Genomic DNA, 26,160 nt, shown 5'->3' with positions numbered 1-26,160 from the left:
TGGTCTAGATAATACTTAGTTTTTCCATGAGTGAAGGGGACTGGACTAGAAGACCTCTTGAGGTCCCTTCCAGTCCTACACTTCTATGATTCTATGACTACTGTGAAAGACCCACACAATCAGGGAAATTGGCTGACTATAAATGTGGAAATAATCAAAGTAAACCTACTGAATCAACAGAGATCCTCCCTCTCTCTCTCTCTCTCTCTCTCTCATCTCTTTCAGTTCTAGCAATCTCCAGTGTTACTTGTAACCACAGGAGTTGAACATTTTTTAGACTTTTTACATAGCAGTCTGATTTTAAGTTGTTGATATCCTGCTACATGTTAAACTTTCAGATCAATTTTCTGCCATTTCTGTTGATGAAACTGTGTCCAAAATTAAAACAAATAAAGAATTGCATCTCAAGAATAAGTAATTTGTATAGTATCTATAATAGAATCTTGATGGCAATGTTTTGATATAAGATCTCTCCTTAGATTGCAATGTGTAACTGAAGCAAGTAACTTAAAAGAACAGTTTCTCACAATGTAGTGGAGTACAAGTAGTATTTTAAAATAGACTATCCTAAGAAGGGGGGGGGACATGCTGTCCTGATAGAGCAGAGACGTGGGTCCTCAATAGAATGATGATCGCTCAAGCACCCATAATCTTGGAGTGTTCCTGGACCTGAAGGAAGTAGACTGAAATTAGCTGTCTAATGATGAGCAAGTGGTTTGGAGCATGATTAGATAGTGGGAGCTCTAAGGACCAAGTTTGAACTGAGTGACATTGGTTATTTCCAGGTACAACTATGAGGCTACTACTCAAAATAAAATGTTCCTCCACTCAAAGCAACTCTCTCTTGTTAAGTTATTGCAAACATTTATAATATATGCAATATTAATTTCCAAAACAATACATTAATGCATTGTTCCATTTTGCACAGAAAATATTAATATCAGGAAGTGTGGAAGCTAAGAATCCTACAGCAACATTAACTCAGTCAACTTGCACATATATAATATTTACACATGGAGACCCCTATCCTTTAACTGGATAGATATGTGCAGACACACACTTGCACTCATGCACTGTTCCAGTGAGGCTCCACGAATGCAAAGGTCTGCCCACACTGATCCAAATTGCAGGACTGGAGGCTTAGCCAAAAAACTCCAGATCAATACTACCAATGTGCACTGAAGCAGAGTTAATGATAGTGCAGGAAGCTTTAACTCTTGCATTTTGTGATTTTTAAATGTTATTCCAACTGCTCGGTCAACACTTGGTTGTTTAGAGCTTATAGGGGCAGACAAGGCCTCCAATAGCGTAGTTATTAAAATGGATAGTTAGGCTTTGAAGTTCACACCTCATTAAGGCAATGTAGTGGGAAAGGATGAGTTTCGATCTTTGCTACCACTACTATTCTGTTGAAGCAGCAAAGAGTCCTGTGGCACCTTATAGACTAACAGACGTATTGGAGCATGAGCTTTCGTGGGCGAATAACCCACTTCTTCGGATGCATGTCCCGTTGAAGAAAGCTTCCTGCAAGCTGGGCTACCAAGGCAGCAGCACATTGTTTGCACTGTGATGGATGCACCGTGGCAACAGAAAGATAGGTTTTTTTCACCTTTAAAAAGCGACAGAAATTGCTGCAACTCTAAAATGAGGAGATCTGCAGCAGTGGCACCAGTTCAGATATTTCTTGCTAGGGCAAATTCCACTCCCGCTCCCCGCAGCAGGGACCCCACTTGTCCTTTCCCTGCACAGACCCCAGGTCTCCCTCAGCCAAAGAGGGTATGTCTTCAGAAAGGGTATGTTAAGCACCTGCGGCTAACCCGTGTCAGCTGACTTGAGCTTGCCGAGCTTAGGCCGCAGGGCTGTAAAATTGTGGTGCAGACATTTGGGCTCAGGTGGGAGCTCTGGGATCCTCCCCCCACTTGGGGTCCCATAGCTCAAGCTCCAGCCCGAACCCAAATATTTACACTGCAATTTTACAGCCCCACTGCCCGAGCCCTGTGAGCCAGAGTCAGCAGATACGGGCCAGCTGCAGGTGTTTAATTGCAACGTAGACATACTCAGAGTCTCCCCTCTCTCTTAGCCATACAGTGCATGAACCAGTGCCGCCAAGAGCCGAGTTCTCGGCTGACTCCCCTGCACTCTGCCCCACAGGAAAGGACTCCTTATGTGCCCTCTCACAACACCATTTGGCTTGACTGCCCCTCCATCTGGATGGAGGAGCAGCCAGGACAAATTTGAGTAGTAATGTGACTCTGTGCACCCAGTCGCAATGCCACTCACTGAAATTTGGCCCAGCCATCACAAAGTCTGCCTTCTTCTGGCCAGGTCAAATTTCAGCAGCATTGGAACCATGCAGCCAGAGCAATGTTCCAGGCTACTCTGGCAGTAGCCAAACCGATTTAACATGGGAGCAGTGCTTAAAAATTGTCAGGAAAGGCCCCCCCAGCTCCATGGCCTATGGAACTTTGACCAATGCAAAAACCTTGGGAGGGGGCATTTGCCCCCTCCCCCAGCGTCCCCAATTGGCACCAGAGATCTGGAGGTTTTCCTGTTCCTGAGGTTAAGGTAGTGAGGTGTTTTGTGTTGTTTCAAAATATAAAGAAGTATTTGGCTGTGATTCAGAGACATGTGCAATCTTCCTCCTGTAAGCTGGCCCAGCAGCACCTTCTGTGCAAGTCAGGTTGGGCAGAGACAAAGTGCCATGTCACAGTGGGGGGTTCGAATTCAAGTTTTAGCAGATGCCAATGGCCCATATTCTACCATCTATTCACACTGCGTAGCCCCTTATACTCCATTTGATTTTTAGGGGACTAAAATCCCTTCAGAGTGAAGTGCTACTCAATGCTAAGCTCTGAAGCCATCTTTTAAATTGTTTATAACCTTATTATTCAACCAATCTTTATCAAGCGTGGTCACTGACTATGTACATGCCTTAGTTATGGACCACCTGCACGCCAAGTTTCAAAGTTCAACCTGTGTGTGAATTCAGCAGGAAGTGTACAGGGCATTCTAAATTTTAAAGCAAGGAAGTTTTCCCCTTTCACAGAGAGCTCAAACAGCTGAATAGATTGTGCTCAAACTTCCCGAAACAGTTCATCTCTGGATAGAACTCACAAGTGAAAAATCTCAGCCACTAAAGTAATTTGAGGTTTTCGTTGTATGTTTTTTAAACTAGTTTATACCCTCTTGTTTTCAAAATTTCATATGTGAAACTGTTTAGCCATCTCATTTTTGCCAGGCATTACCACTTGGCCACTAAATAAAATTAGTAGTTTTCAGTTTGAATCACAGGATTTACCAGAAAAACTAAGATGCATATTTTATCCCATTGGGTTTAATAAAAATGGTTCTAAGAAAACATACCAATCTCTAAATTATTTCCAATTTTGCCCATCATTGGTGCCTCACATATCTGTATGTTTGTTATAATTTTATATTTAAAGCTGTTATATTTATGTTTCTCTTATTATTGTATATTTGTTAAGTTTGTATTTTTAAAATCTTTCTGTGGCATCTTCAGTCTGAACTGCTCTTTTTTCTTTAATTGCCCTTTTCAGGGATCAGGCATGCCTTCACTGAAACTGGAAATATCCTAAGGAAAATAAAATGTTTCCTAAAAAACAAGAAGTTTAGTGCAATAACATTTTATAGAGGAGCTACATAACATATCAAACTACAGGTCAGTTGAACAGTGGTATAGTTACCAGCTCTTTCAGATTCTAAGATAGTTGGAAAAAATCCTATCAAATATTGCATGAACTTGAGGTCCCAAAGAGAAATATGTTATATAGGCTCCATGAGAAAATGAAAACTGCTAATCTGTTTTCCAAGTGAAACATTTTAGGTGATTGCTCTAACCTGGGGCACAGTACATTCTCTCCATGGCATCGTTGTCACAGGAATCTTCAACCTCACTCCACCTGCTAAAATACGTTAGCTGAATGTGTCCTAAAAACAAAACGACAGGAGAAATCAAAACATTTTTCCCTTCCATTTTCTACAGAAGTGAACTGTAATTACTCCTTTTGTAGCTAAAAACAGTATCATTAAGAATAATGGCATCATTAAGTACTAGAAGCTATTACTGGGGGTGAATTTGCTGCACTGATAATGAAGCTCTAGACAGGAAATGAAGATACTAATTACAAGATAAAACGCCTACCCAGTTAATTGGAAGCAACAGCGAATAAAAAGAAATGCATTTGCAAAAGTTCCTGACCTCTATCATTCAATAAGATGTTGTTTGGGTTCAAATCGCGGCACACAATTCCTTCTCTATGTAAAGCATCAAGGGCTACAACCATTTCAGCTGCCCATCTTTGAATGCAGCCCTCTGGGATGTAAAATCTGGAGGTTAGTGCTAGTCTTTTGTCGAGGTCCTGAAAAATTTGATGTATTTCCTTCTCTCCTTCTAGTGCTATTTCACTCTTGCCCTCCACTCCCGTCTCTTTGCTTTCAGCTTTTGGTAAGAGAGCAGGGTTTGTTTTCTCTTTACCAAAGTCTTCCATTTGATCAGAAAATAGCAACACTGCTTGATTTCTTACAATGCTGCCATCTAAGCTATACTCTTTAGCACCTGAGAGTGGGTTAGAAATAAATAAGAAATTTTCTTCTGTGCTTGTTGCATTTAACGATGAGGAAGAAATTGCTCCGAGTCCTTGAAACTGAGCCATGTCTTCTGAACTAGCCAGGTCAATATCAGACGTAAATAGTGTCCTGACAATTTCCTGAGTGACATCATATTGTCCTGCTGATTCCTTGCTAGAAGGATGGCCCAATTCTGGCACCACATGATTCAACTTTTGATCAAGTGCTTTGCATTGCTCTGTACTATTATTTAATTGTAAGACATCAGGGGTTTCTAACAGTTTGCTTTCCAAGATGTTTACATCAGTCTTTGTAAGCTTTTTTGGCCTAACCACTGGTGCTTCTTCCAGTTTCTCAGACACACCAGGTAAATTTATCAGAAGATCAGGCCTTCCTTCATCAGCACTACTTACATCATCAAAAGCAGCATCCTTAAAAGAAATTACCGGCACAGAGTCATTGGAACCCCGGCTTATTGTGTCCTGGGCTCTAAAGCCCACCTTGCTTTCCATGGTTTCAAGACTCCTGTCATGATCTGGTGCAGAAAAAAATGGCTTTAAAGATTCTGATTTTAAGCTATACAATTTATCTCCAAAATCAAGCCCCAGAAGTTCACTGGTGCTGTCTTTACTGTCTATTCTGAAGAATTCCATAGGGCTGTGCTTGGATTTACTTAATGAGTCAGATATCCTAGTAGGACTAAGTACTTCCAGGTCAGCATCTTCAGTGAAAAACTTTAGCTCCCGAGAGGTGATCTGAGAGCTGAAGCTATCATTGCCAACTAAAGTATGTGCCTGTAAGCATCCTAACTCTTTGGTTTTAAGATCTTCTTCCTCTGGTTTCAGCACGGGTTCCTCATTTAAAGAGCCAGGATCAATTTTTTCTTGTCCATATTCATTGCATAATGTTAAATAACTAGTAGTGCATTCTTCTTCTGAACTTGACCCAGAATCTGTCCATTTGGGAGAACCTTCTTGGCCATCTTCCTGGTTACTACTCTCATCTTGAGAACTTGGTGTAAGGCTGCTCTTCAGTGGTATAACTCTCAGCATGTTCCCCCCATTGCTTCCTCTGGAGTCAACACTACTGCTGATTTCTGTAGGGCTAGGGGTTGGCAGCTGCAGGTGAATTTTAGTAGAACTTTTGAGTTCATGGATTTCAAAGCTTTCTTCGGGGCTTCTGTTTAAGAATTTACTGATGTAAGACCACAGTTTGCCTCCTACAAAGGAAGAAAAAGAAAAATCACAATTTAACGCAGAACTAAAAAATGGTTTCATTATGAGATATAAAATACACAAGTCACCAGTGCAAATTACTTCCTTATGCCAATTAGAGGAGGTTAGAACTGCTATTTCAATAGAGAATAGCTAGAGGGACCCTGTCGACTTAACTCATAGTTCAAACAAATTTATTAATACATTCATGTTAGTAGCATCATTTTAGATTATTAAAATAGAAAGAATGTTTAAAATCCTACAGAGTAGTCTCTAACCAAATTGTTCCAGGATTACAACTGCTCTCCCATTTCAGGACATATCAAGAATCAGAGAAAATAAGGTTCCCCACAACCATTCTGCATTTCCTGAGATGCTTCTGAATCACAGCTCCAATCTTCTATGTGACATCAGGGGAGGAATAAAGGAGGAATGGAATAAAGTTCTAGGTTTCCCCCCTCTTCAGTTTTGTGGATATTAGTGCCCCTCCGCTCCCTATTAGTAGGATACAGACAGGGCCGGATCCAGGCACCAGCAAAACAAGCAGGTGCTTGGGGTGGCACATTTCTAGGGGCGGCATTCTGACGCCGGCCATCATAGGCGCCGACTCCGGGGTATGGGGAAAAAGTGCCCCAGCTCGCCACCCCAGCTCGCCTCCGCTCCACCTCCGTCTGCTCCCCTGAGCGCGCCGCTGCCACCGCTCCGCTTCTCCCCCATCCCTCCCAGGCTTGCTGCGCTCAAAACAGCTGTTTCGTGCAGCAAGGCTGGGAGGGAGGAGAAGCCGAGCGGCGAGGCACTTGGGGGAGGCGGCGGAGGTGAGCTGGAGCGGGGAGTGGTTCCTCTACCCCCCCCGTTACTTCCTGTGCCCCCCCCCACCCTAGCTCACCTCCGCTCTGCCTGGTCCCCTGAATGCACCGCCGCTCCACTTCTCCCCCCCCTCCCTCCCAGGCTTGCCGCACGCAAAACCGCTATTTCGCGCAGCAAGGCTGGGAGGGGGGAAGGGAGGAGAAGCCAAGCGGCGGGCACTCGAGGGAGGCGGCGGTGGTGGAGCGGAGGTGAGCTGGAGCGGGAAGCAGTTCCTCTACCCCCCCCGTTACTTCCTGCGCCCCCCCACCCTAGCTCACCTCCGCTCTGCCTGCTTCCCTGAATGCGCCGCTGCTCCGCTTCTCCCCCCTCCCTCGCCTGAAAGGGAGGGGGGAGAAGCGGAGCGGCGGCACGCCCGGGGGAGCAGGGGGAGCGGAGGTGAGCTAGGGCGGGAGGTCACGGGGGGCCCGCAGGAAGCAATGGGGGGGGGGAAATGCAGCACGCCCGGGGGAGGAGGCGGGGCTGGGGATTTGGGGAAGGGGTTCGGAAGGGGTGGAGTTGGGGCGGGGCCGGGGGTATGGGGGCATGAAAAAAAAAGGGGGGGGCGGCCAAAAATTTTTTTGCTTGGGGTGGCAAAAATCCTAGAGCCGGCCCTGGATACAGGTACAGATATCTTCAAAAAAGCAAGAAAAGAAATATCTTATTGGTCTGTTAAATCAGGATTTCTTGCCAAGTTAAGATTTCTTCCCTGATACCTTGCTATATTATGCCTTTTTTTTTTTTTTTTTTTTTTGCTTGTGGAAGCAAGTGGATTTTAATCAATACACTTCAGTAACAGATATCAGAATCTATGGCTAAATAGGAAGGAATAAGACAGCGCATCTGTCTTTGTCCCAACCCAAGCCCAGTTCTTTCATCTCTGAAAAGTCCAAGAAAGTTACAGAACTAAATGTAACCACTGTATTGGCTGCAGTTAAGCTTTGGAAATAATACAATTGGACTGTTACTCTTCAAAAGCTTGAAAATTCTATTAATGCTTGTTATAAACAATTACAGATCATAGGTACAAAGCAGAAGGTTGCACAAAATGAAATTAGAAGATATTAGAATAATAGAAGATTAGCATTGGAAGAGACCTCAGGAGGTTATCTAGTCCAACCCCCTGCTCAAAGCAGGACCAATCCCAACTAAATCATCCCAGCCAGGGCTTTGTCAAGCCGGGCCTTAAAAACCTCTAAGGATGGAGATTTTACCACCTCCCTAGGTAACCCATTCCAATGCTTCACCACTCTCCTAGTGAAATAGTTTTTTCTACTGTCCAACCTAGACCTCCCACACTGCAACTTGAGACCATTGCTCCTTATTCTGTCATCTGCCACCACTGATAACAGCCTAGCTACATCCTCATTGGAACCTCCCTGCAGGTAGTTGAAGGCTGCTATCAAATCCCCCCTCATTCTTCTCTTCTACAGACTAAATAAGACCAGTTCCCTCAGCCTCTCCTCATAAGTCATGTGCCCCAGCCCCCAATCATTTTTGTTGCCCTCTGCTGGACTCTCTTCAATTTGTTCTATTGTGCTTGCTTGGGCCTAAGACATTGACCTCAAGCAGGCAGAGAGAGGTCCTAGAAAACTTTCAGGGGGGGGAAATGTGAATTCAAGAAGTTCCCTTTCAAAATAACAGAGTTTACTGAAATTCCTGAAAGTACATGTGATCTAACAAGATCTTCACTAGCTATGATGAAGCTAAGTATATCAAACAAAAAAATATTAATAAAAAATTCTAACAGTTTGGAAACTGATGGTAAGGGAGACAATTTGGATCTATTCACATACGTGCTCTTAACCTACAAGTTGTAAACAGGTGTCAGGGTGTCATCACCTTGACATTCCCATATAATTAAATGTGACTGTCCCAGCTACATGGGAAGGAAAACATGGAGGGGATCCTGATATAGAAAACACTGAGAATCAATCATTGATTATATCATAATTTTAGATCCCGATTTTAAGATGTTCATGGTTACCATGAATACATGTCTGTATTTAAATGAGTCATATGGAATGTTATCTCATTTTATTGTATTCCATAAAAGTTTTAGAGTTAGTCAAATTTTGGGAGGGTTGCAAAAATTTGATGCTTTGTCCACAATTGACCCCTCCCCCCTCACACAAAGAATTCAAAACAAAAATGTTTTAAACAATATAGTTTCAAATTTTCAGTTCTGAGTTCCCCACTGCCACCATCTCTCTCTCTCACTTTAGCAGTAGCAGAGGGAAGGGGGGGGGGCGAACGTGGGGTTGGGGGACCACTCTCCCCTCTTCACCTGTCCCCTCACACTTTTCCCCTCAATTGGAAAAAAAGAGGGAGCAAAAATGAAAGTAGGATTTTTATTCCACAATTCTGAATGAAAATTTCAAAAATAAATTATTTTTTGTTAAGTTTTGTTGAAATCATGTTTTTTTAAATGCTAAAAATTTGGCAAAATAATTTTGCGGAGCTCATTCATTTACATATAATGGAAATAGTCACGGTTTGCCTGTACCAATTAATAAAACTTCATTTGACAACACTCCCCTAACCCATCCATAAATATAGACCTGGGAACTTCTTGCACATGAGTGGACTGTAATGGAGCTTCCATACGAGAGCAGCAGTCCACTGACACTTAAAATGTGGCAGAATGCGGGCTTAGCTTTTATACACCATTGAGAAACCCCCTGTCTAAGAGAGATGTCGTTGGGGCATAGGAGCTGTACTATCAGGGAATCAGAGGTGGCCTAGGGACTCTGGGCATCTACATGCAGCATTTTGCCCACCTGTGAATCCCCGGGCTCCAGAATCCACAAGTGCCAAGCCAGTCCCCATTCTCATGTCTTCCTGATTCCCCTTCGGAAATATATCAAGGAAAGTCAACACTGGGACAAGGGAACTCTCAAGGAGTTTTCTATCCACAAATCCTCCTCCCTAGGTATTTCTGCTAGTAGGGTGACCCAGGACATTATTGTTTCTTTATGTTTCATAGCCATTTAACCCTATCAATGTAAAAGACACTCAAGTCACTATGTAACGGTTTAAAAAGAAAACAGCACATGTAGTTTTTAAAGGTTTTTATTTCTGATGCTTTTTAACAGAGAATACAATTCCCTTAGTCCTAGTAGGCATCTAAAGATGGTCAGTAGCCCAGCTTCCAATTATTATATTTAATGCAAAAATAATAATCAAATTTACATTATTCTGACACTAGTGAAAACAGTTTAAATGGCCATACTGCCTACCCTTCAATAATTATTCCCATTATAAACCTTCCTCTTTTTAAAAGCTTAAGAGAAAAAAGTTTATGATTCAATAATTACTTGTAGTAGGAAACGATGAAAAACTGTTGCTTATTGCTTTCTGATTTACAGTTAAGTGCAACTAAATGAAAAACCATTTGATTAATGTCCAAATTCATACATATAGCTGTTTATGTATAAGTATTTCAAGACTGGCCTCCTGGGCAAGTGGAAATACGTAAATAAATGCTGTACAATAATTTTGTTCAATACTGAAAAACAACAATTTTATTCCCTTCTGAAAATGCCTAATCCAGGGTCAAACAAGAGCGATATTTGTTTCTGGGTATATAATTATGTTTTTATGAGTGACACACAAATAATCTCCTCCTCCTCCCACCATGTGTTGTGTAAGATCAAGAAAACCCATTAGCAAACCATGCTAATATTGTATCAGGAATCTATAAAAACTAAAATTACAGAAGTCAGTCCACGCAAACGGGCTTCAGTCACTTTGTCAAATATTGTCTAACATACTAAATAACTGTGAAAAGTATCACTACAAAACTGAAGTTTATTCATCTTTAATAGAATCACAAGAAAACTAGCATCAATACAACCAAGTTTCCTAAATCTAATCTTTCTACCACAAGGTTGCCAGTCATTCTACATTTTATAGTATAGATTGGAGTGGGTAAACTACGGCCCGTGGGCAGGATCCGGCCGGTGGGATTGCCACCCCTGTGGCGCCATGTGCCCCGCGCTGCTCCCAGAAGCGGCCGGCACCACGTCCCTGTGGCTCCTGGGGGAGGGAGGACAGAGGGCTCCGTGCGCTGCCCTCGCCTGCGGGAACCGTCCCCCGCAGCTCCCATTGGCTGGGAACGGGGAACTGCGGCCAATGGGAGCTTCGGGGGAGGTACCCACAGGCAAGGGCAGCATGCAGAGCCCTCTGAGCCCCCTCCCCCAGGGGCCGCGGTGCTGGCCGCTTCTGGGAGCGGCACGGGGCCAGGGCAGGCAGACACGGAGCCTGCCTACCCTAGCCCTGGTGCATGCTGCTGTCAACCCGGAGCTGCACCAGGTAAGGGATGCCGCACCCTGAACCCCTCCTGCACCCTGCACCCCAACCCCCTGCCCTGAACCCTCTAACCCCCTGCCCTGAGCCCCGACACACCCTGCCTGCACGCCAACCCCCTGCCGCACCCCTCCTGCACCCCAACCCCCTGCCCTGAGCCCCATGCTGCACCCCACACCCCTCCTGCACCCCAACCACCTGCCCTGAGCCTCCTCCCACACTCCTCCCTGCACCCCTGTCCTGAGCCCGCTCCCGCACCCCCACCCCTTTCACTGAGCCCCCTCGTACACCCCGTATCCCTCCTCCGCCCCAACCCCTTGCCCTGAGCCCCTTTCTGCACACCGCACCCCTCTCACACCCTGCACTCCCTCACGCACCCCAATCCCCTGCCCCAGCCCTACATTCATGGCCCTGCATGCAATTTTCCCACCCAGATGTGACCCTTGGGTCAAAAAGTTTGCCCACCCCTGGTATAGATACATCACCGCTAATGTACTAAAATGTATTTGTACCAAGGAAAATATGAAGTGTTTCCTATGTGCAATGTGGAAGAGTTAATATTGCAGCAGAAATCTTCAAAGTGACACCTACTTGCAATCTAGTTCCCTTAAAAGAGGTAAGTAATTTGACTTTTGACATTTCTAGCAAGCGCTGGGCATTTTTTTAATTACTTAAGGTCTAATCACTTCAATCAGGATAGGAGAAGTTCATTTTGACTATTTTTTTTTTAATATTTACCTAATGCAAAAATCTACCTTTTGGATTACACAAACCATGGTTGAGCATTCCAGAAGGAATTTAAGAAAGTTAAGTGCACCTGAAAAGCGGGATCTCAGAACGGAAGTGGAAACCCAGCCATACCGGTTGCTACCAGGAACCACTACAATATTAACTGAAATAAAGTGCATTCCAAATAAATTTTACTTTAATCAAGTACTACTGCCAAGGCAAAAAATAATATTTGACTCATATATAGGAGACATTTTTCAGCTGAAACTTTTTTCTGCCAAAAAATGCAGATCTGGTTGACCAAAACATTTCGTGAATTCATGTCAACGTCAGCAAATTGTTTCAGTCTGGAAAAAAAATTAATTCAGAAATGTCAAAAGGTGAATGCCCTGATCACTGGGCTACAGGTTACTTTGATATGGTTCTTTCTCAAATTTCATCTGTTGAAACTGTTATGCTTTGGCTAAGTAGGTAAATATTGATTGGTCCAGACGGAGAGAGAATCACTCTATAGCCCAATGATTAGGGAGGTGGGATACCCAAGTTTTAGTCCTTGCTCCAAATAATTTTCAATTATTTATACAAAGTAGCACATTTCCTCCAAATATCTCAAAACATCTTACACATAAGGATTAGTATAATCTCTGTGGTACAAATGTGGAAACTGAGGCACAGGTGAAGTGACTTGCTCAATGACACACCATTGGGCAGTGAAAGAGCCAGGAATAGACTTGTCTCTCCTAACACCCAGTCCTGTGCCACTGGAGCACATTAGCTACAATGGAAACATATTTTTAAAAGTGAACTTGTATGCAGAAAAATGCAAACAATGCATGTATAGCACAGAGCATATTAGTCACTGAGACAGCATGGGCACGTTACAGACAGAAGATTAGATCTGCGCCCCCCAAAGAGATGAATCCTAAAAGTCAGTGTACAAGAAAGTGAATGCAATCAAATTTGAATGCAATCAAAAGCAAAGTGGCTGGGCAGTGATGCTGAGCAGAAGTCCTGTTCGTTCCACAATTTTTTGATTTTCTTTTAAATGTTTTCTGTAGGGTGGGGGTGGGTGTAATGCTATTTTGAAGTAGTGACAAAGACAAGAAGATACAAAGACTTTTGGATAAGTATCATTAAGATGAAAGAAAACCTGACAGACCAGTAAATTCAGTTTCCTAGCCATGCTTTAGTTTTAGTTTACAAGAGGAATTAATGTCCTGTTGAATTTTGACTCATCCAGTCTGCAGACACGTTACATTGCAAGTTTACATCCTGAAAAACTAAGCGGATGTATGCCAAAAAACAATCATTTAGCTTTTGCTAAGTTGGCCCAAGAGTCTGCAATGCAGGGCTGTGTAACCTGATTATAGCTGAAAAATTGTGGCCATACTGGATTTGGGCTTTGCTAAATAAAGTTAAAGACAACAATCTGGGTTCCCAAATAACCATGACCCCACACGGGAGAGAGGAGTATTGAGACACATCTACACAATTCATCCTTCAAAACTTTCCCAAATTCTGTACCTTAGTGGAAAAAGAGGGAATGGTTTCAAGATTCATAAGGACCATTGTGATAATCTAGTCTGACCTCCTGTATAACACAGGCCATAGAACTTCCTCCATATAATTCATTTTGAACTAGAGTAGATGTTAACAAAACAAAACAAAACACAGTCCTGATTTATGAAAACCATGATATTCCGCCCTATTGAAAATACATCTCTCCCTACTGCTCCTTTGATCACAAGCCGCATTAAGTATCTCATGTTTTGTTCGCGGCACTGCTGGCAGAAAAAATAAAATCCAGATCTTGTAAAGAGGAGATGCAGCCACTAGTCAACTTCATGATATATAAAATGATTAAACATACATACTTATGTGTGTGCAGTGCCCGACGTAACTGGGACCTCACTTCTGGGCACTACCATAACATAAGCAATAACTCCAATGCATAATAATAATAGCAGCAGTGTACATAGGAGTTTATCACCAGAATCTCTAACATGACAGTACAGTAGTTAAAAACAGAGCCCTACATATATTACCGCCTTCACCATTGCTAACGTGGTGGTGAACAACTGCTACAAAGTTTGCTAGCATAGAAGAAGCCTGTGTGCCCACCATCTGACAAAAATTGAGAAATAGTGATCATTTCAAACCAGCCTTTGGACAAGGACAGAACAGCCACTACTACATTCTCGTGAGTGGCAATAGAATCTTTAGGGCTAGTAATGTAATCCATTCTGACCAGCAAGTCCCTAGTTTGGCAAGACAGACCACCACTGAATTGTTGTCCATTAGTTCCCATACCCTGAAAGCCTCTTCAATTTGAAGTTTCTTGAGTGCTCTCCAGACTGATAGGAGCTCCAGCTTGTTTATGCTTAAAGAGATTTGACAGTTTCCAACAGCCACTTAAACTCTGATGTACCACGGAAGCCCCCCAGCCTGTTTTTGAAGCATCTGTTTCTAAAATTTCTGGCATTGGTAGTGCCAACAAAAACTGAGGCCTTGTTAACATCACACTGGCTCTCCACCACAGTAGATCTTGCCAAATGCTTTCTGACAAAGCTACCAGATAACTTTGTGGACTTCCTTGCCTCTAACACACCCTTCTAAAGCCCTCTAATGTTTTGTGACCATGGGAAGAGCTCATAAGGGAATCCACCAGCCCCATTAACTGTGTTTGGAAGAATGACAGCATCACCACTTCTGGGTAAAACAAGAATGTGTTCTTCTTAATCAAAGAATGTTTGGGGTCAAGTTTTCTGAGTCCAGTTTAAAACCCTGACAGTGGATATAAGCTGTGCAGTAAAGGGAATGGGTATAAAATCAACAGCAAAGCCCTTCGCAAATAAGCAGTTAGCTTCATATGCAACTTTACAACCTCCTCTGAACAGGCCTTAATCCAAACTGTTTTCCAGTTAAAATTAACATTTTTATCCTTGAACTTCCTAATGGTGCAACTGGCCTCTAAGCATGATAAGCCACCACGGAGCAATATATAAACCAAATGTTCTATTCGCTCAATGCTCCTTTCTAATGAAACAGAACTTTCTGAAGTTTGGATGCAAAGGAGACATACAGAAGTGACACACAGTTTTAGGCATTTATACTGAAACAGGCACTGACCCTGAAGTTTTTATCCATTCCCAAAGATGACTGCAAAGCATACCCTGCCTGTTTATCTTTTTTTGTTTTTAACTCGGAGCAGTACTGCTAGTACCTCTAAGTGACTAAGCAGCCTTTTTAGCTCTATCATTACACCTTGGAGCTCTGAATAATTAGAAAGTTTTGGCTTTTGACTGATCAGGGGAACCTGAAAAGCAGAGAAAGATGGTTTTTAGAGGAATGAGTGTGAGGTAGCCATAATTTACGAAAACCTCCTCTATAGGGATTTTGGTAAGATTATCTACCCTAGAAATTTACAAGATTCTGGCAATCTGACTGCTATTAACCAACAGGTTTCTCCTGTCATCAAAACACCATAGTGTTCTTGGTGACAAAGCCTAACCTCCCCATACAAATACAGTGTAACTTTACCCCATTTTACATTCATGGTTTCTATTTCTACAATGTCCAACAATTTAAAAGGTCTTACTGAGTCAGCCACTGCCCACTGCACCAGCCCATATCAAAATCCCCATCCTGGGCGTCAATCACCTTCCCGTTATTTTTCTTGGCAAAATTCAAAAAAGCCTCTCTGATTGATATCAGGGTATCAGGACAGTCAGGATTCCAACTATTCTTGTGCTCAAGGTGTTCCAGCTACGCTTTACTAAGACAGAGATGGTAAGTGGTCTTTGGCGTGGGAATCTAGATGAGCTGGGGAACCTCAAGGCCTGATGTCAGAGAATCGCCATGGATCCTAGAAACCCAATGGCAATTTTTTTTTAACTTCATTAACTGACAAAGGTCAGGGAAGAAGGATGGTCTTCTAAATAAGGCACTGGACAGGGACTCTTGAGATCTGAGTTCAAATCCTGGATCTATGATATTTCCTGTGCATAGCCTTGGACAAGTCACCATATAACTCCCACTCTTTAAATGGGAACATCACTTCCTTTCCGTCACCCTTTGTCTTTTCTATTTATACTATAAGCTTTCAGGGTCAAGGACGGTTTCTTATAATGTGTATGTACAGCATCTAGTACAAAAGAACCTCTGACCTCAGTTGAGGCACCTAGACACTACCAGAATATAAATAAATCAACAACCACAACAGTAAGTCAGGGTCATTTGGAGTTGATGGAAGCATAGACATCCAAGAACTTTGACCACCTTGCTATGCCTCAAAGGAAGGTGAATTAGAATATGGGGTGGCACAATTCCTCTCCGGTATCACTCGAGTACATCACTCGAGGATAGACAGGACACCCTGAAGGAGGTGGTTTAGGATGATTTCAGGCTGTGAGAGTGTTTGTGCTACTTTGCATAGTTGAGATTTAGGTAAGACCGAAGAAGCGCTTATTTACAATACATTCTTCTGCATGTTTTTTCCACATATACAAATATGTCTTCTATTAAAGAGGACATATTACTTTTTAAATGCAATTGTTTTTCCTTTATGTTTGGCTCACCGAAATAAGCTTAACCTATCTCTCAAAATTAGTAGTTTTTATAAGGAATCATTAACTGAGCAGTGACTGAGCTTATCATGTACCCACTTCTAGACAATATGCTGCTCTATTACTCCCAATACACAAAGGGGATTTGAGAGAAAACCCTTTGCCCTATACTATTTATACAAAGTAGGGATTTAGCAGCAGTTGAAACAAATTAATTTTACCTAGGGAACTCAACACTTGTTATGGTTGGTTTCGACAAGAATGAGCAGGCCAGGACAGTAACTTTTCACTGGATTCGTTAAAGTTTTCCTCTTACAGTAACTGTCCTGTCCAATCCATTCAGCTCACCTCTTTGCTCTTATATACAAGAGCTCTGGGGTATGAAACATCTCTGCTTCCCTTCCCCCCTTCATTCACCAGAGCCAAAGGAAGATATTCCTTACTGGGAAGTAGTAACCATTTCCAGTAGGTTGCCCTGGACTGTGGCAGTTTGCTGTGTACTTTAAAGTTCTTTTTGGGATGTTTGGTTATTGCCCACCCTAGTAATTCTCCCTGAAATACCTTTTCCTCTTCTCATCCTATCTTCATCCTGTGCTACCAAAGGAAGTTTTTCTCAAGGGAATTAAAAATCCTAGGGACCTGAAGTTATAATAATCAACTGAGTCCCCCCCAGCCCCAATATTTTTTCTCCCCATCCCTTTCCCCTGCAGACTCCGGGGAGCAGAAATCTATTGGCACCAATGAATTCTCAACAAATTTTCTAAGCTTCTCCAAAGATTCAGTCAAAAACTACCAATATACATTCAGGTCAGAGGTCAATTGATAGCTTTCAAATTCCCAGGATGTTCTCTTGGGGGGGTAGAGAATTCACATACAGTTACATTGTAGCCTATTAACATAAGGTCTTCCTTCATGCATCATTGTACAGTCAAGTTTAAAATAAATAAATAAAACATACAACAGAGAACTCTTGAGTCAACTTTTGTTGGTCTATTTTCCCGTATGTGACAAAAGTGGCATGTGCATAGGCAAATTCCAAATAGTTAAAACAAAAGGAATAATATTTCCTCTAAACTTATCTTCTCTATAAACTAGTTCTGTGCCTTGTATTTCCCCTTTCTGGTTGAATTAGCAGCATCCCTTAAAAAGGAAGAGATATATTAGCAGAATTGACATTTATATTCTGCACTCATTCTATACAAAAAGGAGTAATTAAAATTAGGGAATATTTAAATCCAGAGGGGAAAAAAATCAAAACGTAATTATTTTTTGCCACCTGTTCCCTGAACATATAACAGGAATTTTATAAATAGTTTGAAGGCACAACTCTGTGGTTCTGCTTTGAACTCCTATATGACACCACTGGCTATTTTCTTAAAAACCCAGATCAGAATAACTATGTAATGTTAAGGAATAGGCAAATGTTCTTGTTTTTTAGAAGGCAATTATTAAATTCTTATGGGAATACTTCCCATTTTAGCTACATAACATTAAAAAGATTTGCTTGCCAAAGATTACAAAAGTGGCAAAAAGATTTTATCTCCTAGAGTTGACTTGTACATACAGTAGATTGCAGTTTCAACCAAACCAGTTTCTGTCCTGTAGAAAATAAATGGTTAGAAATGTACAATATTACTAAAGCTCAAACAACTCAGCAGCTTTTGGGGAAATTCAAAACAGGAATGAGATTCAGAATAGGAATAAGGGGAAAAAATCCATTCTTTGTATAGTTTTGTTATTCTAAGAGTGAAAATATTTTGTTTAGAAAAATACATAAGAAAGTAATTTGACATTTAAATTTATCATTGATTGAAAGCTTGATTTTTTTTTCAATGTACTTAAACCACAGACAAACCTTCTGCATGCTGCAGCACAAGAAATACAGACTCCTCAGAGATGATGTACTTGTGCAGACACACCATGTTGGGCACACAGCGGGGAATGATGGTCTTTCTGTTCCTGCTGTACTCACTACTTTTCCTTAGACCCTGACAGAGAACAAAAAGGTCAGTTGTACCCTCAGTTGCCTTTGGAGCCTGCTGTGCTCTGTGTTTATCAACCAAACTAATCTATCCGAGTTACTCTGGGCTTCAGAGAAACCACTCATCTGCTGCTCTATGCCCCTCAGTCCCCCGAGGCTCTGCTGATGGCATCTGGCGCATTTCCAGAGAACAGAAGATGGCACAAAGCTGCCATTAAAATCAATTACATGGGTCAATGTTTTTATTAGAATCTCTCTCAAACTAAGTCATCAGGATGACACACAGTTATTTCCCTATGACCTTTTTAAAATTTTTATTTTTTTTAAGCAAAAGACATTGTTTAAATCAATCTACGTTCTAGAGACAAAAGAATACCCTGGATTCACATGTTATCCTTATGTTTCCACCATACTTAAAAAAATAGGAAAAGGTTCAGTTCCTGAAGAGGTAATAATTTTGGCACACAGATGAAGTTATTGGAATGGAGGGGGCGGGAAATAAGCGTGACCTACTACTATATTGATAAACAAGATGTAAGGAGTAAAATGGAAAAATATACAGTTCATCTAGTCTGCCTATAGATGCAATGAGGATGCTTACCTAGGGTCCAATATCTGAACTATATAATGTTTACGAATGGCCATTTGTGAATTATAAATGGAATGATTTTCTGCACAGAGTATGTGTTTGGATTTCTAAGGCAAGATAAATAGAATTAGAACAATTTACAGCGTGTGTACACAGTGTTCCTGAAGCTGAGGTGTAAATAAAGTTTCAACAATTAACTACAGCATAGTCTTTGGGCCTCAGTTCTGCAGCCATTACTCAGGTCAGTAGCCTAATTCAAATCAATGTGATTCCTTGTGTGAATAAGGGCTGCATCAAGCCCTCAAAGTAAACCAATTCCCAGCCCCATGGATTCACTGGGTTCTCAAAAGAATTTTTACCTGATCTACATGAATCACAGGAGGCAAACCTTAAGGATATAATTCCCATGTAGGGAAGTCCTTATTGTTAATTTAATAGTTTAGTAACCTTAAGCGGACCTTTCACATTGTAGTAATCTATAATTTTAAGAACATAGGAATTGCCATACTGGATCAGAGCAGTGGTCCACCTCATCAAATATTCTGTCTCTCACAGTGGCCAGTACCAGATGCCTCAGGGGAACAAGCAACAAATCCTGTAGCAAACAGTTATGGAATAGCTTGTGTACAGGAGAAATTTCTTCCTAACTTATGCCCTGAAACATGAGGGTTTATATCCCCTATGGTCTAACATAACTATGATCCTTTCCTGAAGCCTGCGAAGATATTGGCCTCAATGATCACACCACTATCATGATCAGTGGTAATGCTATGGGTACAAGAACTACAGAGAAAAAAGGAAAGGAAAGGCGATGGAAGAAAGTGAAAATATAATTCAAATACATTTAGAAGACAGAAATGTTAATGTGCCAATAAAATTCACAGAGATGGCAACCATAAAAATAGGAAATATTTTCTTTGTGTGGAGTAAATTAGCAGGCGAAGTTGTTTAGGAAAGTAGAATAAAGATTTTACTTACTTTCAGTATAAAAGTCTGCTGTGTTCTAGTATCAATTACAAGTAAAACCTAAACAAAACATAATTTAAAGAAAAAATTATTTTAAGTTTCTCAATAGTATAAAGCTACTTAACAGTAGGCAACTCAAAAATTAACAATTGAACATTTCTATAGACCAATACTGCATGTTATTAAAAAACAGTGCACAATAAAATACAAAAAAATCTGATAACATTAGTAAGACCTATACGGATTTATTTTTTTAAAAGACAAATATGATTGAGGACATGAAAGATGTCTCCTGAATACTGCAGAAACTTCATCTGATTACCAATCAGCTGCCTAAAAATTTAAAACTTGACAACCAAAAAACCCCCCCAAAAAACACCAATTGGTGTTTTATGAGTGAGGGTATAATTCAGCAGAACTCAAGTTAGAGTAACTGCATAAAAAGCAGTGTTACCTCAGTTTAGTCCAACATTCCCTTCTCCCAGTAAGACTTGTTTTCACAACACCAGGTTTCTTATACCCAAGTTTTGTTCCTTCCCTGTAGGCTCCCTGTTTTCTTGAGGGAGGGAGAGTGTTTTGTCTTTTAAGGTGAGGCTGATGGTCCCTCCCAGGAAGTCAAACTGAAGACTGTTTGTGTTGGAAGAAAAACCAAATTGTGCATTATGATGATAACATGGCTTGCTCTAGCTCTTACTGGTTGTGGCAACACCTACAAATTTTTAATGCCTTAATCAGTTCTACTATCACTGCTGTTGAATTCCTCCACAACCTTATAATTTTGGTGCATTTATAACTGGCAACACAAATTGCTGCAGGGAAATCCAGCTGTCAGGACTGCAATATTACAGTAAGATGGAAAGAGAATATTTATTTAGGAAAAGAGAATGGATTCATTGCAGAAAGGGGAAAAGATATAGCTTCAAAAGCCAGTCTCATTACAGTGTACTGGCTTTGCTGCAGACACATCATAGACAACTTCATTTATAACTTAGTGACACCACCATGGGTGTTAAAGAACATTTGTTACTTTTGCAGGAGAAGGAATCTAATTAGTTAATTTAGTATTGACACTTGTTTGAAAGACAGCCCCCAGAAATTCCAATTTTAGGGAACTGTAGTTCTCCAAATCTCTTTGTATATCCCCAAACTCTTGAGCATGTTACCCTTGAATTCCAAGAGTATAGATGCTCAGGCATATCTGAAGAGTTCCAGTTCAGCACAATAACCTAAAATGGTACATGTACAAGACCAGTACTCCAAGATCAAACATGTAGAGAGTGTCCAGTCTAAGTCGAATATTCACTCTTTAAATTTCTCCACACAGTTATGCTTCCAATGTAAATACAATTACATTTAAAAAAAGAAAAACTACATTAAAACATTATTTAGGCAGCAAAGTGAAGCATTAAAAAAAAAAAGAAAGACAGGAAATGCCAGATTTACAGTTATCCACACAACCTGCAGCACGGAGTGCTACAACTTGAGCTATAGGACTAACTACATTAGCTGGCAGCAGCAGAACACATTCCAGAGGGGTGATGGGCCAGTGGCACCATGTTCTGGGGCCAGTGGGTGGCAGGAGCAGGCCAGCCCAGCTTTCTCTCCCTCCCCCCACCCCCCCACTTTCTGGGAAGAGGAGCACTCCTGCCCCCGCTGGCGCCACCAAAAAAGAGGGATGGTCTGCTGGGATTGTGTGCTGGTTTGGGGGGCTCTGAGAAATCCACTCAGCTCTCCCTCCCCTCTGAGAGTTGGGGGAAGATCCTGTCCCATGTGGTACCCATAAGGTGGGGGTGGAATGGAATGCTGGAGCCACATGCTGAGTCCAAGGATAATGGTGCCCGGACAGCAGCTCACAGATATTCCCAGTAAAGTAACAGCAGTGTGGGCCTAGCTCTTTAGAATGTTCATACTCAATTATTTGGGCAGACTCCCAACATATTCCAGAGGAATACAAGCAAGAGAAGGGAAATTGTGATTTTTAATTAATTATAACTATGCTAAACCTGAATGGAATTTCATGGGATGAAGACAAGGTACTTCCCCAGCCCAAGAACTTTCTCCCTGCCAAATTTCAAAGCCTGCTGCAAACAGTGGAGGTGTTAAACCTTCCTAAGGAAAGGTTGCAATAATCTTTTCTAATGGAAACCTAAGTATAAAGGTCCCTACCAGCACCTCCTATAATACTCATTCATTGTACAGTGTACAAAAATACTTGATTGTTTTAAGATGAAGCTTTTAAAACAAGAGTTTATGCAATCTAACTAAGATAAAATATTTTATAGCAGCCTCTAAAAATTCTATTTGCCCACTAAATGGATTAAGTTTTTTGATGGATGTGTCGAATGTCATTTTCATCATAATGGGAAGGCTGGTGAGTAGATAATGTGCCTAGGCAGGTGAATTTTCATGATGATTTTGTAAGCCTGTTCTATTGGGCTCTCAGAAACAAAAAAGCCAGTGGAATAAATCATAGCAGTAACATTGGTTTTACTATCCTTGCTTAGCCACCATGCTTAAAATAAAATTTACAAGATATGCCAAATTAAGACAGATAAAAATTGTTAGGAAGTTATGTTTTGTTTACAGGCACTTTGTCTTCTTTTACCAAGTTTATTTGTAGGTAGGTACTGTTCACATTGAGGCAATAAATACAAGAACATATGTGATTTTTTTTTAAATGTGCCCTTTGACTGTCAATTTCTCCCAAACAGGTGTTGGCTAAATGATTATAAATTGGCCTCTGGATACACCTCTTCAACTGAGCCGTACAGGACTGGTGATAATATAATTAGACTTAAAAACATCAGGCTGGTGAATGCTTTCCATCTGTTTGGCAATAATGTTTAGTTAACAATAGTCTTTAAAAAAAAGCACCTTCAACTTCAGCTCTTAAAGTTATTTATAGGGCCATTCTTAACACACCAGCACTCTTGCTAACAAGAGCTTTAGCCACTTGGAAATTATTAGCCATACGGCTGTATACGAAAAGGAATGTCTGCATTTAACATCTGTATCTCATGCATCAACCTCATTTAAAGTCACTTCTTAATGAACAGTTCTATGGCTCTGTATTAATATTATAGTTGCATGCACAAAGATCATAAGGAGCCAAACATTTTTTTTTTAATACCAACAGTAGGCCAATCAGTAATGAAGCTGTCAGCATAAAGGACAAAATAATAGCTTCTTTAACCCTCAGACAGGATTTGTTCATTTGTAGAATACAACACACCAATTTAAAAACTGCTCATGGGTTTGCTCACCTTTATAAAGACAAAAATCTAATTTGGTACTAATTTGATACAATTGTCTTTCCAATAAAAGGCTCCTAAAGCCATATTTTATTTCATGATAAAACAAGTGCTATAACTAAAACTGTCATGAAATAATTACCTTTGATGGCATACCTTATTGCACAAATACAATTAATGTATTCCTCCCTTTCATGTTTCACACTTGCTTATCAGAACTGTATTAACATACGGTGTACCAGAGCAGACTACCGACTCTTTGCTCTATAGTAACATATAGAATGACTGCCACTAACTGGAATAAAGCAGACAACCTGTCCCTTAAGGGTTAGCTTCAGCTGTTATATTACAACATCACAAAGACTAGCAGCTACTCTTTTTCAACCGTAACAGAATAGGTTTTAACAGATAATAGTTCCGTGTCGCTGAGGTTCACTAGCTAGGCTGATTAACCAGTCTCTCCAACCAGCCACCATTCCTTTGCTTTTTCTCTCCAATCAAGCACTATACTCACTCCTGTTTGGTCTTGTTTTCTCTGTTTAACTCAAAGCTGAAATCAGTTTCCACAGATTTGAAAATAATCCACTGCTCCATTTTGTTTGCTAGAGAATTACTATTTATTAAGTACCTCTATATCTTGGCATAGCTGATTATTTTGTCATGATGGAAGTTTAGAGAAACTGCTAGTGTCATCCATTTATCCTAGGTTGACGGGGTAGATCTAGGATATATTTAACTTACTTTGAAACGACTGCAGAGTAGGGCCCTAACATTGTACGGAAGCAGGTATGCTCATGCAACTTATCAAAACATAGTCCATAATTGGCCTTATCTGAACAAGTTACAAAATGGGTAATTACCACACTATTATTGGCATTACCATAACATGCAAATGGCATGCAAATCCAAAAGGGGATGAGCCAGAGAAAGAAAGAGGCACAACCACTTCATTTAGACTGCAGTACATCTACTCTAAAAAGCATAGTACTTACACAGCAGAAAAAAACAACCTCCTCTGGGCTACCTTGCAGGACTACTGCTGTAACCTACTTTTGCAAAGATGAAACATAAATCCAGTGGGTTAAGCACCGACTTGCTCTCAACATCAGAGCCGTCGCTCCTCAGACTTTGGGGCCAAACATTGTTTACTACTGGTATTGTCACAGTAGGAGTTATTTATACTGGCATTCATCCACATCTCTCTCCCACTGCAGAGGAGAGTGCCGGTGTATGTTCCTTAGGGATTTTTGGTAGGACTTCCTTTCAAAACACATAGCAACCAGGGTCAGTGAGCTCCCCCATAAACAGGCTTGACTTAAGAACATGAAGTTCCATAGCATGTTCCTTGTCCCAATTCTCTATCCAAAGCGATGGCATCAGGAGCATCAGCAACAGCAGATTGTGGACAGGCACTTCTCTTATGTTATGTTAGGAAGCCAATCTGTTCCTGGCTTTCGGATGCTGATGGAAGCTGTTGGGTAAGGATGACTGTAGCGTGAATTGTGAAGTCTAATGCCTTAAAACAATTAACCTTCACCCACAGTATTATGCACCCATCTTCAGAAGGGAGGCAACGTAAGTGCTATGCCAGACATTCGCCATTCATGGCAAGTGAGACTGTGATACAAAAGGAGACTATGCAAACCCTATTTGTCATACTAATGTGATATTGTTTTAGGCTTTAAAATCCTCCAACATAGCATGTTACCACCAAGAAAAAAAAACATAGGTAGGCAGTGCTACAAGAGCCAATTCACAACTACACAGGAAGTTGACAGGCAAAGAATATTGCAACATTAGCACACTCAAGTGTGCTTAGTACAGTATCTTAGTTCTCCCAGGCAGCGTCCCAAAATGCATATAAACAAGGAATTATTGCCATCTCGCTACTACAACAAAGGGGGGAATCAGTAATACCTAAGGTAATGACATACCAGTTTTTGTGGGTATGCAAGCAAGATTTCCCATTTCATTTTTAAAACTGGAAGTCAATTCTGATGTTACGTGAAACTACTTTTAAAAATAATTGCACTTCAGAGACCTTCAGATAATTGATTTATAATTGTATCCAACAGCTCAGTTTACAAACAAACAAAAAACTGTTTAAATACATTACATGCAATTGGAGAAAAACCAAAATCTGACTTGTAAATAACCATAGTTTAGCTTTAAGAAAACAGTTAATTTTAGGATTCTTTACGTGTATAGAAATTAGCAAGTGTTTCAGTATGCTAATTTTTTTAATTAAAAGATATTTCTGCAGTAAAAGCTCTTTCATATGCACTACTGATTCTTCATCAAACGCTAAGTTTCCAACTTAACACCAGTATAGCCGGTGGCAGCCTGAAGGTTTACCATCTGCTGCCACCCAAAGTCACGGTGGCCACCTTCAGAACATATGCATCAAAGCCTTGAGATAAGAGACTGAAGGAATATTGCAGAAGTCAGCATAAGGGGAATCACAAACCCAGAGGCAGGCAATAGGCAAGTCACCAGAAAAAGAGAACATGGTGAGGCATTAGTCACCCTACAAAACACCCAACCAAGGTCACAGGGGACACTATTGGATCAACTAAGAGCTGCTATAAATGCACTGCTCTCTCACGGGTGGTTTTAACAGAAACGCAGTTGCCTTACCAACTGCAATTAGGTTTTGCCTTGTTTTAATCTACTGCTGTTGCTGCTTCAATCCTACACATTTTTCAGAACAGAACACAACATAGTTACACTAGCTTGAGTTTGTTTTATTTACTTGACCAACATTATTAAAATAAATAAAAAAATGGCTTCCTAAAAAAGTGGATTAAAGTGTGTTGATGTGGGCTACAAATACCGCCTGTATAATCAAATGAAATGCATTACAAATTTTAACTACATATCCTGGTAGTTTAAGGTTTTTGGAGATAAGGCTACCACCAAGGGTATACTTTTAAAAGCTGGCTTTATCCTCTGTTACTGAATTGCAGTTCTACTTTGAAAATAAACGTGCAATAACATTATCACTGGGTTCTATGCTTATTGTATAACTCCAGATCAAATATGCTCCGTTTATTAGACCGTTTTTCGAACCACAAATCCTCCAAACTCAAGCTGGGATCTGATGACCAAGCTGGGGATTTTTTTTCCT

The 26,160-nt window shown here is 40.9% G+C and overlaps 1 protein-coding gene across 6 annotated transcripts in view; it reads right to left on the bottom strand.

The window, feature by feature from the left end:
- Positions 1 to 26,160, bottom strand: part of RPS6KC1 (ribosomal protein S6 kinase C1) — a 106,262-nt gene that overhangs the window by 16,102 nt on the left and 64,000 nt on the right. For 5 of the 6 annotated variants that reach the window (XM_065401221.1, XM_065401222.1, XM_065401224.1 and 2 more), the window contains 4 exons: positions 19,795 to 19,842; positions 18,102 to 18,234; positions 4,220 to 5,806; positions 3,859 to 3,948 (listed from right to left, as the gene is read on the bottom strand). In XM_065401221.1, the coding sequence (XP_065257293.1) occupies positions 3,859 to 3,948; positions 4,220 to 5,806; positions 18,102 to 18,234; positions 19,795 to 19,842 (1,858 nt within the window). Of the gene's footprint in view, positions 1 to 3,858; positions 3,949 to 4,219; positions 5,807 to 18,101; positions 18,235 to 19,794; positions 19,843 to 26,160 lie in introns of those variants that run through there. The other variant, XM_065401226.1, reaches the window with a different exon arrangement.

This window comes from Emys orbicularis, chromosome 3, assembly GCF_028017835.1.
Source record: "Emys orbicularis isolate rEmyOrb1 chromosome 3, rEmyOrb1.hap1, whole genome shotgun sequence".
Taxonomy (NCBI): domain Eukaryota; kingdom Metazoa; phylum Chordata; order Testudines; family Emydidae; genus Emys; species Emys orbicularis.
The sequence above is the reverse complement of the archived record's forward strand: the minus strand, read 5'-3'. Positions and strand labels throughout refer to the sequence as shown.